Source organism: Rhinatrema bivittatum, chromosome 7, assembly GCF_901001135.1.
Source record: "Rhinatrema bivittatum chromosome 7, aRhiBiv1.1, whole genome shotgun sequence".
In the NCBI taxonomy this organism is placed as follows: Eukaryota; Metazoa; Chordata; class Amphibia; order Gymnophiona; family Rhinatrematidae; genus Rhinatrema; species Rhinatrema bivittatum.
Window position 1 is genome coordinate 268,987,951 of NC_042621.1, and position 13,652 is coordinate 269,001,602.

The 13,652-nt window shown below is 42.5% G+C and overlaps 1 protein-coding gene across 1 annotated transcript in view; it reads left to right on the plus strand.

Annotated features, from left to right (window-relative positions):
• Positions 1-13,652, plus strand: part of FBXW4 (F-box and WD repeat domain containing 4) — a 426,456-nt gene that overhangs the window by 195,598 nt on the left and 217,206 nt on the right. The window contains exon 6 of the mRNA XM_029610216.1: positions 9,825-9,890. Within this exon, the coding sequence (XP_029466076.1) occupies positions 9,825-9,890 (66 nt within the window). The remainder of the gene's footprint in view (positions 1-9,824; positions 9,891-13,652) is intronic.

The following is a 13,652-nucleotide window of genomic DNA, read 5'->3' on the forward strand; positions in this document are numbered from 1 at the left end:
GATAATTTGGCTTGAGGTAAAGAAGGGACATCCAGCTGAACTTTATATGTAGATCTTGTTGTACGTGAAGATTTGTGTAGATGTATAATATTGTCCAGGGCAGAGTAGTCAGCTTTGTGAATTGATTTGTGTAGGATTGTGAGTACTTTGTACTCTATTCTTTTTTTAACTGGTAGCCATTGTAAGTTGTAAAGTACTGGGGATATATGGTCGGATTTTCTTTTACCAGACAGGACTCTGGCAGCTGCGTTTTGGAGTAACTGCAGAGGTCTTAATGTTGAATTAGGGAGGCCTATCAGAAGGGAGTTGCAGTAGTCCAAACTGGAGAAGATGAGGGCTTGAAGAACGGTTCTGAAATCATGGGGATGAAGCAGTGGTTTTAGGTGTTTGAGTATTTGAATTATTATGATTATTATCAAAAGACGTATGAAGCATCACTTAATAACCCAACAGCCTTATAGGAGTAGTTGGCGGCAGAGGGCATGCCAAAATTAGAGGCATCACAAATAGAGAAAATGAATGCCCTTTATAGGCCCAAAAAATATTAACAGCAATACAACAGGCTAAATTACTCAAGGCACTGGGCCTGAATGGTTTTCCCACAGAAGTTTATAAAATGCTATTACATAGTGTTGCTGCTGCTAAAGACGTTTTTAAGTCTTGATTTGTTTTATTTATTCATGTTTTTATTGTAAATCACTAGGGGCCGATGCAATACAGTGCTCAGCCGAGCGCACTGTTTAACTCGCTGTCTGACGCGGGTTAAATAGGCGCTAATACACCCCCTAATGCAATAGGGGGATTAGCGCCTATTTAACGCGCGTCCGAGGCGGAGTGAATGAGTTAGTGCTCATCACATGCAAATGCATATGAATGAGGCTATTACTCATTCACTCCAAATGCAAAAAAATAAATGTGCGTCTCAGACGCATATTTATCGCTCAGCTATTAAAACCTGCCTGGAACAGGCTTTAATAGCTGAGCGCACTGAAAAAAAGTACAGAAAAGAAGAAAAAAATGCTTTTCTGTATTTTTTTAAAAGTTAAAGAAAAAAAAACCCCTCTGCCGGTCGCTTTGAAGACAGAAGCCGATTTGCTTGGCATCGGTTTTCATAACCGGCTGACTACAGTTGTGAAAACCAATGCTGCGTATATCGGTGTCAGTGTTCATAATTGGCAGACCGCCAGTAACCGCGGGGTTGCATTAGCAAGGAGGCACTAAGGTCGCGCAAGCAACCCTAGCGCCTTCTTGCTAGCGCGACCCCCTAATTTACATATTGCATGGCACCCCCCTTGCAGGCACCATGCATGCGTTAAGAAAGCGGGCGCTGAAAAGTCAGCGTCCGCTTTCCACAAATAATATCGCACGGCCCCTAAGCCATATGCACTTACCAATCAACAAATGTAACTGTCATAAATTGTAAACTGTAATACATTTGGTAGATCATAAACAGACACTTCCAATTCTTTTAGATGAATTCTGGCAGTATGAGACACTGGCTGGTTTGCGACTAAATCTAGACAAATCGGAAGCTTTATCTATAAACAATTCTGTAATAGAGGCATGTGAACCAGATTTCCTGTTAGCATGAACAAAGGAATCTTTTCAGTGTCTGGGGATTCATCTATATAGGAACCCAGTCCAAATACCTTTGATAAACTTTCAGAACAAGCTTGCAATTACAAGAGACACTTTGTGGAAATGGAAGGGTTACCCCTTTAACTGTAATGGGTAGAATTAATTTACCAAAATGGTTGTACATGTTCCAAATGGTCTCTATTTACCTCATTAAAGCTCAACTGGTGAAATTAGAATGACTTATATACCAATATCTTTGGCAATCACATAGGCCCCAAACTGCTTTCTTGGTGTTAATGTGAAATTGGGGTCAGGGGAGTCTGGGACTTCCCAATCTAAAATATTATTAATTGGCGTGCTTGATGTGACATGTAGGTAATTGGCTGATGCGATCAAGTTTTTATACCCCACTGTTACTGTAATGGGAATTGATAGAACCTCTGGAGCTTCACTTTCTTTTACATGTCTACCATTCATTCTTACTGAGCTAAGTGGGTGGTAGTATACTGTTCATATCAATAAATAGAGCTTGGAGATGGCTCAATGCCATACTTCATTTAAAATACAAAATTTCATACTGTCTGCCCCAGTAGGAAACAAACATTTTATGCCAGTATGTAAGCAGGTCTGTTCTATGAATGGGATACCAAATAAATCCTTGATATATTGTCATTGCTGGATGAATCAGGCAATTTGATGTCCTTCGAGATATTGAAGCAGACATATGACATCCTAAACAGACACTTTTATGCCTTTTTGCAGGCAAGACATTATGTGCTTTCCTTGTGACTTCAAAAGCCACAGGGAAAACAAGAGTTGATGTTCAACATTTTTGAGCCTGTGGACCTTAGCTGACATACAATCTCCTACTCCTATTTTTGTAGAATGTTCAAAGCTCAGGAAAAGCCCATTTCATATGAGAACAACCCGTATGTGGAATATGGAGCTGAGCACTGAGCTGGATGGAGAATATCTCTCTAACCCCTAGATTTATCAAAATGCTATATTTATGGCAGAAATAGCGCCCGTGATAAAAAAAAAAAGGGGCATGATTAGGGTAATTTCCCAGCTCCCGCATCACTTAGGTATTTTTCGCGTCACGAGTAGCATTATTGCATTGCGCACTACGTCAGCATGACCCGCGATGCGTCAACATGTCATCAGCCGTGGCACGAGCTATTAGCCACGTCTCGCATTGTTTTATGCACATTGTGCAATATCTTTGTTTTATATATATATATATACACACACTTCCTGCAGCTGCCTTTTCGAGGGTGTGTCAAAACGTGGGTTAAAGGAGAGGATGTGAGTTGTAGTTTAGTGGATTAGGAGTTCTTATAGCAATTTCTGAGTGCGTTGTGCTGTCCTTTACTGTTTTTCCTTATATTTACCGTTACCTTTGTCTTTTTTGTCTATCTGTGTGTGAATTTTTGTTTGTTTGTCACCTTTCTCTGTTGGTATTTTTCTGTGGAGGAGTGATGAGAGTGGAAGAATGAGGAGGTGAGTGGAGGAGGAGTGTGGAAGTCTGTGAAGGAGTGGTGGTTGTGGAGAGGTTGGAGCATGAGAGGCATGAGGAGAGAAGAAAGGTATGAGGAGGGAAGATCGGAGAAGGGAGGACGAGGGCAGGAGTGCTAGGGGAAGGAGGAGTAGGTGTAGGGCCAGGGCCAGGAGTGAAGATAGGCCTCTAAGGCAGAAAAACAAGACTTGCAGGACAAGCCTGGCCAGGCCTCTGTACAGAGTTCCTGTGCCAGCTAGATGGAAGAAGCATGCTAGGCCCGTCCTGACTTCAGAGTTCCTTTGCCCACTTGATGGCGATGGTCTAATACAGTGGTTCTCAACCTTTTTTTGGCCGGGACACACCTGACAGGTGGTTCTCACATGCGTGACACACTGAACATGTGACCATCATGGGGCTAAATGTAAACATGCACTCTGCATCCACAGGAATCCCCTCAACCCCCAGCAATGAGTGCAGAGCAGATCTAGGGCATTACCCGTACAACTTGCTATACAAAAAAGATATTCTGGTTCTGATGACATCCCAGTAAAAGCAAAACAAACTCCTTTTACTACCAAGCAAAATAGCCTTCCTTATGAAAAGACAGTAATTTACCACTAATGCATATCCTATTGAGAAAACACAACAAATAAGATTGATACAAATGCCTGCATGCTAGTTAAATACCTCAACTCAGTCACACACTCTTCACCAAGTACAGAAAAACCACATATTATAAATATGGAGACAGAAACTGGAATGGAAAACCAAAAAAGCCACTCTGCATGCAGTGCGAACCTGGAGAAATGGAAAGAGAAATATAGCATCTAACACAGTCCCAGGATCTGTAATAATACACACAAACTAACCTGCACAAAGTATCATGTATTATGGAACACACTAAAACAGATGTACCTACAAATGTCGGTAAAAAAACCCAAAAAACTTTAAATAAATAAATAAATACGTATCAATCCTATCTAAGAAATACAACTGTTAAACCAGACCCTAAACACTAATACATTTCCTATTGGGTAAACAGAATAAGCCAAGCTGCTATAGAGCCCCACACAGAAATAATTGTAAAGCTATACTAAATATGTTACAAAATAGCTGCTGAACAGAATATCATCCAACAATTAAAAACTCATAAAAATTATTAAAACATGTCCAAATATCAATAAAATATTTCAAAACAACAGACCGCATAATACCCAATAATTAAAATGGCAGTCTATCAAGAAAAATACATTTAAAAGGCCACCTTTACTTACCCTCTCCAGCAACTCTCCTACTCCTTTCCCTCCCAATAGCACTCACCAGAAGCAGCAAGGGCTGCTGAAGCTCTGTCCTTACAGTCCTCTTCCTTAGCGCCCACAACCTGTCACTCACACACACACACACACCTCCAATTAGACCCCACGACCAGTCTCGGTCTTTCTCACACCAGTCAACTTCCTGACCAGCCTCTCTCTCACATACGCACACTAGTCATCTTCCTGACCAGTCTCCCTCTCAATCACACACATGGTCTCTTATATACAAGCTCTCGATCACACACAAATGCTCTAGCACCCATTCATACCAGCTCTTACCCAGGCTTCCATTCACACCTACACACACAAGCTCTCACCCAAGCACCCATTCACACCAGCTTTCACCCAGGCTTCCATTCACACCCACACACACAAGCTCTCACCCAGGCATCCATTCACACCCACAGACACAAGCTCTCACCCAAGTACCCATTCACACCAACTCTCACCCTGGCGCGCACACACACACACACACACACAAGCTCTCACCCATGCATCCATTCACACCCACAGACACAAGCTCTCTCCCAGGCTTCCATTCACACCCACAGACACAAGCTCTCACTTAGGCACCCATTCACACACACAAGCTCTCACCCAAGCACCCATTCACACCAGCTCTCACCCTGGCATACACACACACACACACAAGCTCTCACCCATGCATCCATTCACACCCACACACACAAGCTCTCACCCAAGCACCCATTCACACCAGCTCTCACCCAGGCTTCCATTCACTCCCAAACACATAAGCTCTCACCTAAGCACCCATTCACACCCACACACACCAGCTCTCACCCAGGCACCCATTCACACCAGCTCTCACCCAGGCTTCCATTCACACCCACACACATAAGAACTCACCCAAGCACCCATTCACACCAGCTCTCACCTGGCATCCATTCACACCCACAGACATAAGCTCTCACCAATGCATCCATTCACACTTACAGACACAAGCTCTCAATTAAACATCCATTCACAACCACACACACAAGCTCTCACCCAAGCACCCATTCACACCAGCTCTCACCCAGGCTTCCATTCACATCCACACACACAAGCTCTCACCCAAGCACCCATTCACACCAACTCTCACCCATGCATCCATTCACACACAGACACACCAGCTCTCACCCATGCATCCATTCACACACAGACACACCAGCTCTCACCCAGGCACTCATTCACACACACCAGCTCTCACCTAGGCACTCATTCACACACAGATACAGCAGATCTCACCCAGGCACTCATTCACATCCACACAACAAGCTCTAACCCAGGCACTCATTCACATCCACACACACAAGCTCTCACCCAGGCACTCATTCACATCCACACACACAAGCTCTCACCCAAGCACCCATTCACACCCACACACACAAGCTCTCACCCAAGCACCCATTCACACCCACACATACAAGCTCTCACCCAGGCTTCCATTCACACTCACACACACAAGCTCTCATCCAAGCACCCATTCACACCAGCTCTCACCCTTGCATCCATTCACACACACACACACAAACTCTCACCCCTGCATCCATTCACACCCACAGACACAAGCTCTCGCCCAAGCACCCATTCACACCCACACACAAAAGCTCTCACCTAGGCACCCATTCACACCAGCTCTCACCCAGGCTCTCACCCAAGCACCCATTCACACCAGCTCTCACCCATGCATCCATTCACACACAGACACACCAGCTCTCACCCAGGCACTCATTCACACCCACACACACCAGCTCTCACCCAGGCACTCGTTCACACCCACATACACCAGCTCTCACCCAGGCACTCATTCACACACAGACATACCCGCTCTCACCAAAAACATATTCTTTCTTCACTGCAGGGATGGGCTTCAGTTCCGCCTTGGCTTTACTCCGGCGGGCTTTCTTTTTGCGCCACCACTGGAATGGGCTCCCGTAGTGGCATCGGTCGGGATAGGGTTTCCTCTTTGCTGCCATGGGCTGTGGTGGCCTTGCTTCGTCAGCATCTGGTTTCCTCTTCGCCACCACGGGGATGGGCTCCCGTGGTAGCCTCGGTCAGGGTCGGGTTTCCTCTTCATCGCCACGGGCTGTGGCAGACTTGCTTCATCGGAGTTCGAAACTGATATTTCTCCCATCCCACCCCTGAACTAGGCGATGCCTGCCTCACCGGCCAATCAAAGGCTTCCTCCCGTCTTCCTGCTCCCACTGGTAGGAGGTTTCCGATTGGCCTGCACAGGGGCAGGCAGAATGAAGGAGGCTTCCCATTGGGCAATGGGGGTAGGAAGAAAGGAGGCTTCCAATTGGCCTGCGGGGGCTGGAAAAAGGGAGAAGGGAAATGCAATGGGCAGTGGGACACCGGGAGACGTGACACACCTGCCGGTGTTTGGCGACACACTGGTTGAGAAGCGCTGGTCTAATACATGCCACTGTAGTCCAGTAGTCTGCTTCTAATTCCCTCCTCTATGCTCTGCCTGTACTCCAGCCTCCTTGAGGCTGTCTCCAGTCACGGTTCAGCTGCTGCCGCATCTTATCATGTCTCATCTGCTGCTCCTGCTGCTGCCTCCATGCTGCTCTGTCTTTTCCTGGGACTCCTGCCTCCATGCTGTGCTCTTTGTTCCCGGTCGTCTGCCTTCATTCTGTACTCTTCTGCCTTGGCTTTTAGGCTGTCCCCCGGAGTATACTCTTTCAGCTTGGACTGTCTGGGCCCTTCTCTTGAATTCTTCTGCCTTGGCCCTTAAGCTGTCCCCTTGATTGCACTCTTTCGATGTTGACAGTCACTCCCAATCACTCCCTTTGCTCCCCTCTGTCACTCACCCTCCCACTCAGTCACCTTCCCTGTCAGTCACCCCTCCCTCCCTTCTCTCTGTCACTCATAGCCTCCTCCCACTTCATTCCCACCCCCCCTTCAGTCACTCACCCTTTCCCTCCCCCTCATTTGCATCCCTTCCCTTTCAGTCACTCACCACCTTCACCCTTTCCCTTCCTTCCATCTCTGTTCCTTTCCATTCTTCACTATCATCCCCTCTTCCATTCCCTTACTCACACCTTTCCTTTTTAGTTAGAACCCATTATTACTCACCCTTCCTTCCCAGGATGTTGTACTCAGCCAGCCGGCAGATTACTATCAAACCTACAGCAGTGCAGGGCCTCTCCTCCCTGGCGGAGGGTGGGAACCCTGCCAGTGCATCATTAAACAGTGCTGATACTCGGATCTGCCTGCTTGTGCATGATATCACTCGTCATCAAGGGTGGCCTTTGATGATGTCAGCCACTCGGGCAGGCAGATCAGAGCATCGGCGAGCTGCACATAATGCAGCATTTGCAAGGGAAGGGCGGGCCTGAAGAAAGATCTTAATGGACCTGATTTGGCCCATGGACCGAAGTTTGCTCACCACTGTAGTAGAGTCATTGTAGATGTGGGTCTGTAGTGGCACTACTGTGTTAAATCACAATTGTCCCTCACTGATAAATTTGTCAATATAAAGTAATTTTCAAGGAAAACTGGTACACTTCCCTCCTTGTTATTCAGACAAACTTGAAAACATTTAGGGTTTTTTTTTTAGAATAAAAACTATAAAATAATGAGTTTTTTATTTTTAGAGACTTTTTTCACACTATTGTAACTCAGGAATTGCTTTGAATTTTAATCCCAAATTTCATATGAGTTTAAAGTAAAATATCTGTATTTTGGGGATGTTCGTAAAGTTTGTTTTAAAAATTTGCTGTCTACACATGCACATCAATAATGGGATAAATAAGTATGTGAAAATAACAGACTGTATAAATGTGAAAAGAAGTACATTTAAAAGTTGCTACCCTGTGATGAAAAAAAATAATTTTGTTTCCATTTTGTGGCTGTGAATTCAAATGGGTCCTATGTGTAAAATAAAGTCTGGATGGACATTTCACTAGATAGAGACTATTCTGATTAGGGATGAATTTCTCACCTTCCTGCTCAGGCATCTTTGTGGAACGTCAGATTCAGAGTTAAAGTTTGATCCCTATGAGGAAGAGAAATGAAACCTGTAAGATAAGTTGTATATTCCTGAAACAGATCTGTCTGTTGTCAATGCTTGTGTGAGTCCGGTACTATATTGATTTTGCACTTAAATTTGTGTTTGATTCACATGGAGCAGTTTTCTTTCAATGGGAAATGATCGGACTTTGTGTCCCAGTTCTGAAATCATGTGTGAGACCTCAGAGGACTTGGCTGTGTATAATTAGAGCTTCAGATTTTAGGTTTTAACCAATAAACACTGATAAAACACCCTGATGAAAAAGAAAAAAATATAGGATAAACATTGGAAAAACACCACTTCTAGTATTCTCTCATCCCACTCCTTGTCTGCATATATTCTCCACTCTTATTTTGTGCCTTTTCTGTGCTGCTAACTCCTCAGCTGAACAATTGATGTATTTAATTCACCAGAAAAGATAACCAGCAATAGTACCTGCACTTCAAAATTGCTCATGAACACCAATTTTATTTCTATACTCTCAAAGCACCCATAATTAGCAGGAAAATACTTTTGCAGTGTATCTGTTTCTCCACTACTTGTAGTATCATTCATTTGAAAGCAGTTTTGATTTCTGAATTGTATACAGAAGAATAGTTTTCTTATGGACTTTATGAAGGTAATTTTCAGACCATTTCCTTTGGAAGTGGACTTGTTACTCACATAACTTTTTCCCTAGTGAGAAGTTACGTTCCCAGGTTTGTGGGTTGGAGAGTGGTTTGCACTGACTCACATACTTATGAAAATTCAAAAATGTGCATGTAATTTTTCTCAGAATAAGCTTCCCTTACTGGTATAAATATATGTGGATAACTGGTATAAATATATGTGGATAGTTTTCCTGTGCTTTCCCTTTGAAAATTTGTGCAAAGCTCACGGGTGAAAACTACCCGCAGAGTTTGCACACATGTGGGCAGTTATAAAATAACTCCCTGTATATGTTCTTTCAGTGCCCAGCCTCAGATTTTCTGGTATCCAGGAGAGATCTGCAATTTTGGGATCCATGGTACTAAACACATGACAGTTCCAAAGTTTCTAGCTGCGCATTACTTAGAGTAGTCTGTGGTTACATATTGACTACATCCAAGGTCATCTTTGGAAGAGGTGCATGCTTACCACTGGAAAGAAATGCACATATTTCTGAAGAAAAGGATAAAAAAGTAGATTTCTTGGACTGGAATGCAACCAGATCACAAAACTTGCCATTTTTTCTTTTCTAAATTCTATACTTTAACTGTGATTTCCTAAGGAGCCCATGGGCATTAGAATTCCATACATTATTTTAAGGGTTATCACTTCTGTAGGTATAATGGATGCTTTTAGCTTTGTAATGTCTTAATTAACAAGAAAGAAAAACATATGGTGCACATTATTCAAGTCATTGATCCTTAGTGCTGTTTTTTATTTTTTATAGTTCGTTTGTGACGGGGACAGCTTGTTGTAGGCATGTGTCACCACTCAGAATTTGGAATCTGGAGAGGTAAGAATGCTTCTTTTATTTTGTATAATCAAATGTGTTTTTCTTGAGTTTAAATGTAATTCATAGTTTACTTAAGGGACTCACAAAGCATAGTGTGTAATCAGACTACAGTTGACTGTCAGTATATTGTATATATATTTATATATATACACACACACTCACACAAGGTAACACATTTTTTTGTGTCAATTGTTTGAGGCAATTCTAATATTTTTTGTTTCTGCAAATTGACAGGGTCATTCACCAAAGTGCTTTATGGTGTTAACACCTGTGATAACGCCATAACGCACGTGATAGTGAGCGCAACATGCGGCGCGAATGCAAATTTGTCACATTTATGCAAAGGAGCGGGATTGGGAAGAAGGTTGGGCAGGATTAATGAAAATGAGGGGCATTATTGCACGCTTTTAACGCCAGAAATAACAACACCTTTTTTCCTGGCATTAAGTTGTGCGATATGCCCGAAACGGCCATAATGCAATTTGCGATAAATATTGCAAATTCCGTTTCGGGCATGGGGAGGGGAGGGGGAGAGGAGTGGAGTAGAGAGAAGCAGAGAGAGAGCGAGCCTCTGGGGTGGCACATATAGTACTATTATTTATACTGCTATAGGAGGGCCAGTTAGTAACTCAAGGTGAGGTTTTGGGGCCAGTTTTACAATTGAAGTGAGACGTATGAACAGCACTAAATTTGACGCCCTAGCTTGATAGTACACTGTTAGAGAGTCCATCAAGCTAGGGTGAAAGAACATTGTAGAAATCTCATCTTTGTGTGACTTTCCTCACTCCAATGACGTCAAATCTTATAATTAAGTCATATATTTGTTTTATCTATGGCCTTGTACTTGGTCTCGGTTCTCTTTTTATCCTTATTTTTTATGGTTCTTGTCACTGATGTAATGAATATTGTTTGACTTATACAGTAGTAGTATTTATTTTTTGTTCTCTTTGTTGCTATTTTGTGCTTGCAATTTAACTGGATTATATTATGTAATTTTTCTTGACAAACTTTGCCTAGAGTGTCCATTGCAAAACAGGTGTGTAAGAAATAAATAAAATAAAGCTTGTGACACTGTCCAACACAGGAGATTCATAAATGAGTAGCCAAGAAGTGGGTCATTAATTGAAATAGTAACTGGTTGAGTTGTAGCCAACAGAGGATAATGATAAATGGAGTTCACTCTGAGTAAAGAGTGGTTTTTAAAGGAGTTCCTCAGGCAGCACGCGCATGTTATAAAATAGGCCGTAGATTTGTTCGCGCCGGGTTGCGCGAACAAATCTACGCCCGCGCATAAGTTTTAAAATCTGGCCCTTATTTTGCAGATGACACTATGATGCGTAATAGAGTGAGACTCAAAGACCTATACTTGTATAACTAGAAATGAGGAGAGAGAGTGGGTATATGATAGTGACATTCAGATACTTCAAAAGAATAAATGCACAAAATGCAAACTTTTTTTTCATTAGAAAGGATGTTGTAAAACAGGAGGTCATGATATGAGGCTAGAAGGAGGTAGATTCAGAAGTTGCATTAGAAAATCTTCAACACAAGATGGAGGTGATATACTTGAAAATGGTAACAGAATTCAAGAAAACTTAAAATAAGCAGAGAGAATCCTGAATTGCATAGAAGTGAAGAGAGAGCCAAAAAGCAATGGAAGTCTTAAAGTTGTGTCCTTGGGGACCCAATAGCTAGTCAGTTTTTTTGGAGTAACCATAACAGGGTTTCCCAAACCTATCCTGGGGACCCCACAGCCAGTTAGGTTTCCAGAATATCCACAATGAATATGTATGAGATACATTTGTATGTCATGGGGTCTCAATATGCATGAGACTGAGGAGAATGCATGCGTATATATCTCATGCAAATACATTGTGGATGTCCTGGGGCCAAACTGACTCCGGGTCCTTGGGGGATACATTTGGGAGCCAGTGGTCTGTGGCATTGCAACAAGAAGTATATTGGGCAGACCAAAGTCCTTATCATCTTTATCTTCTTTTATCTTCTTTGTTTCTTTGTTAACTTATACATAAATCCAGATAGAACTTTTGGCCATATTTGCTAAATTTAAGAACTGGAGAAAAATTCAACAGAATGTTTTTCTCATGATTCTAATTTTCATTTTTTTCTATGGAAAATATGTTTTTTTATTTTTATTGTTTTGGCCCAGCAATTTTCCTCCTCCTTGTTTGGGCTTTTGTCTCTGTTCTAACTGGCCCCATGGTGCTACAGTACCAGGATCTTTCATTAGCAACTAACTGAGTTTTTTCCCCATTTTATAACACTTCATCCCTTTTTGTAGACAAGCCATAACTGTGACAATCCTTTGACCAAGAGCATGAGTCTGCAGTTCCCATCCTAGAGAGAAAGAAACCTAAAAACCTTTAAAAAAAGAATTAAAAACTTGGTTGTTCAACAAAGCATACCATTCCACCCAAAGGATCATCTAAACATCACCGTCCTCCAACACAACCTCATGATTAATTGAAACTCATCACATCTATGCTTTTCTTAAATAAGAAAGAACTCATAAACCGAACTTAATCATTACTTATGTTATTTCCTAAGCCTAATAACAGTTTGTACTTTACAACCATTGTTAACCCCCCATTTCCCTATAACCTATTTTGTAAACCGTTATGATGGCGTTATTTTAACGTTTCCGAATGACGGTATATAAAACTCTTCAAATAAATAAAAATAAATAAATAGAGAGAAAGTATTAGTGAATTAGGCCCTTAATCATTCTTTTCCATATAAACTGGAAACACTAGGGGGTAGATTTTTAAACCTGCGCGCGGGCGTACATGTGCGCATGCTACCCGGCACGCACACATGTACGCCTTATTTTATAACGCGCGCGTGTTATAAAATCAGGCGTTGGCACGAGGAAGGGGGTGCACAATTGTGCACCTTGTGCGCGCCAAGCCTGCACCAAGCCGCGCTGCCTACCCCCATTCCCTCCCAGGCAGCTCTGAAATCTGAGCGGCCTCCGAGGGAACTTTCCTACCCCCCCCCACCCCACCTTCCCTTCCCTTACCTCCCCCGCCCTTTCCCTCCTACCTTTCTCTTTTTTTTTTTTTTAAATTTCAAAACTTACTTCAGACCCTGCCCCCGGACCGCCCCTTTAGTAAAGCCCCGAGACTTAGACTTGTCCCGGGGCTTTACACGCGTCGCTGGGCCTTTATAAAATAGGCCCAGCGCGCGCAAACCCCCCCCCCCCCCCCACGCGCATAAATCCTCTGAATTTATGCGTGTAGGGCTTTTAAAATCCGGCCCTAGGGCTTGATCATGGTGATTTGAATATGATAGGTTAATATGAGATTGCCATACTAAATTATTCAGTTATTCTAGTGAAGTTTAAGGATTTTCCAGGACTGGTGCTGTCATCTGTGAAGTTGCAAGTCATACTGACAACGTTAATAGCATTTATAAACTGAACATATAATTTCTTCCTTTTATTTGATATTTTTTCATTACGTGAATTTTTTAATGATGTAGGGCTTAATTTTCAAAAGCATTTATATATTTAAAATTGGGTTTTATATGTGTAAATGCACTTTACTCATTTAAGTGGGCTTTTTAAATTGCTACAATATGTCATTGACTTGTCCATAGGATTTATCTATGTAAGTGCACTTTACACGGGTAAACGACTTTTGAAAATTGCTACAATAGTAGTTACATTTATACGTGTAAATCCTTTTGAAAATTACCCCCACTATGAGCAGGAAGAGCACAGTTGAGTTCTAGAAGCTCATT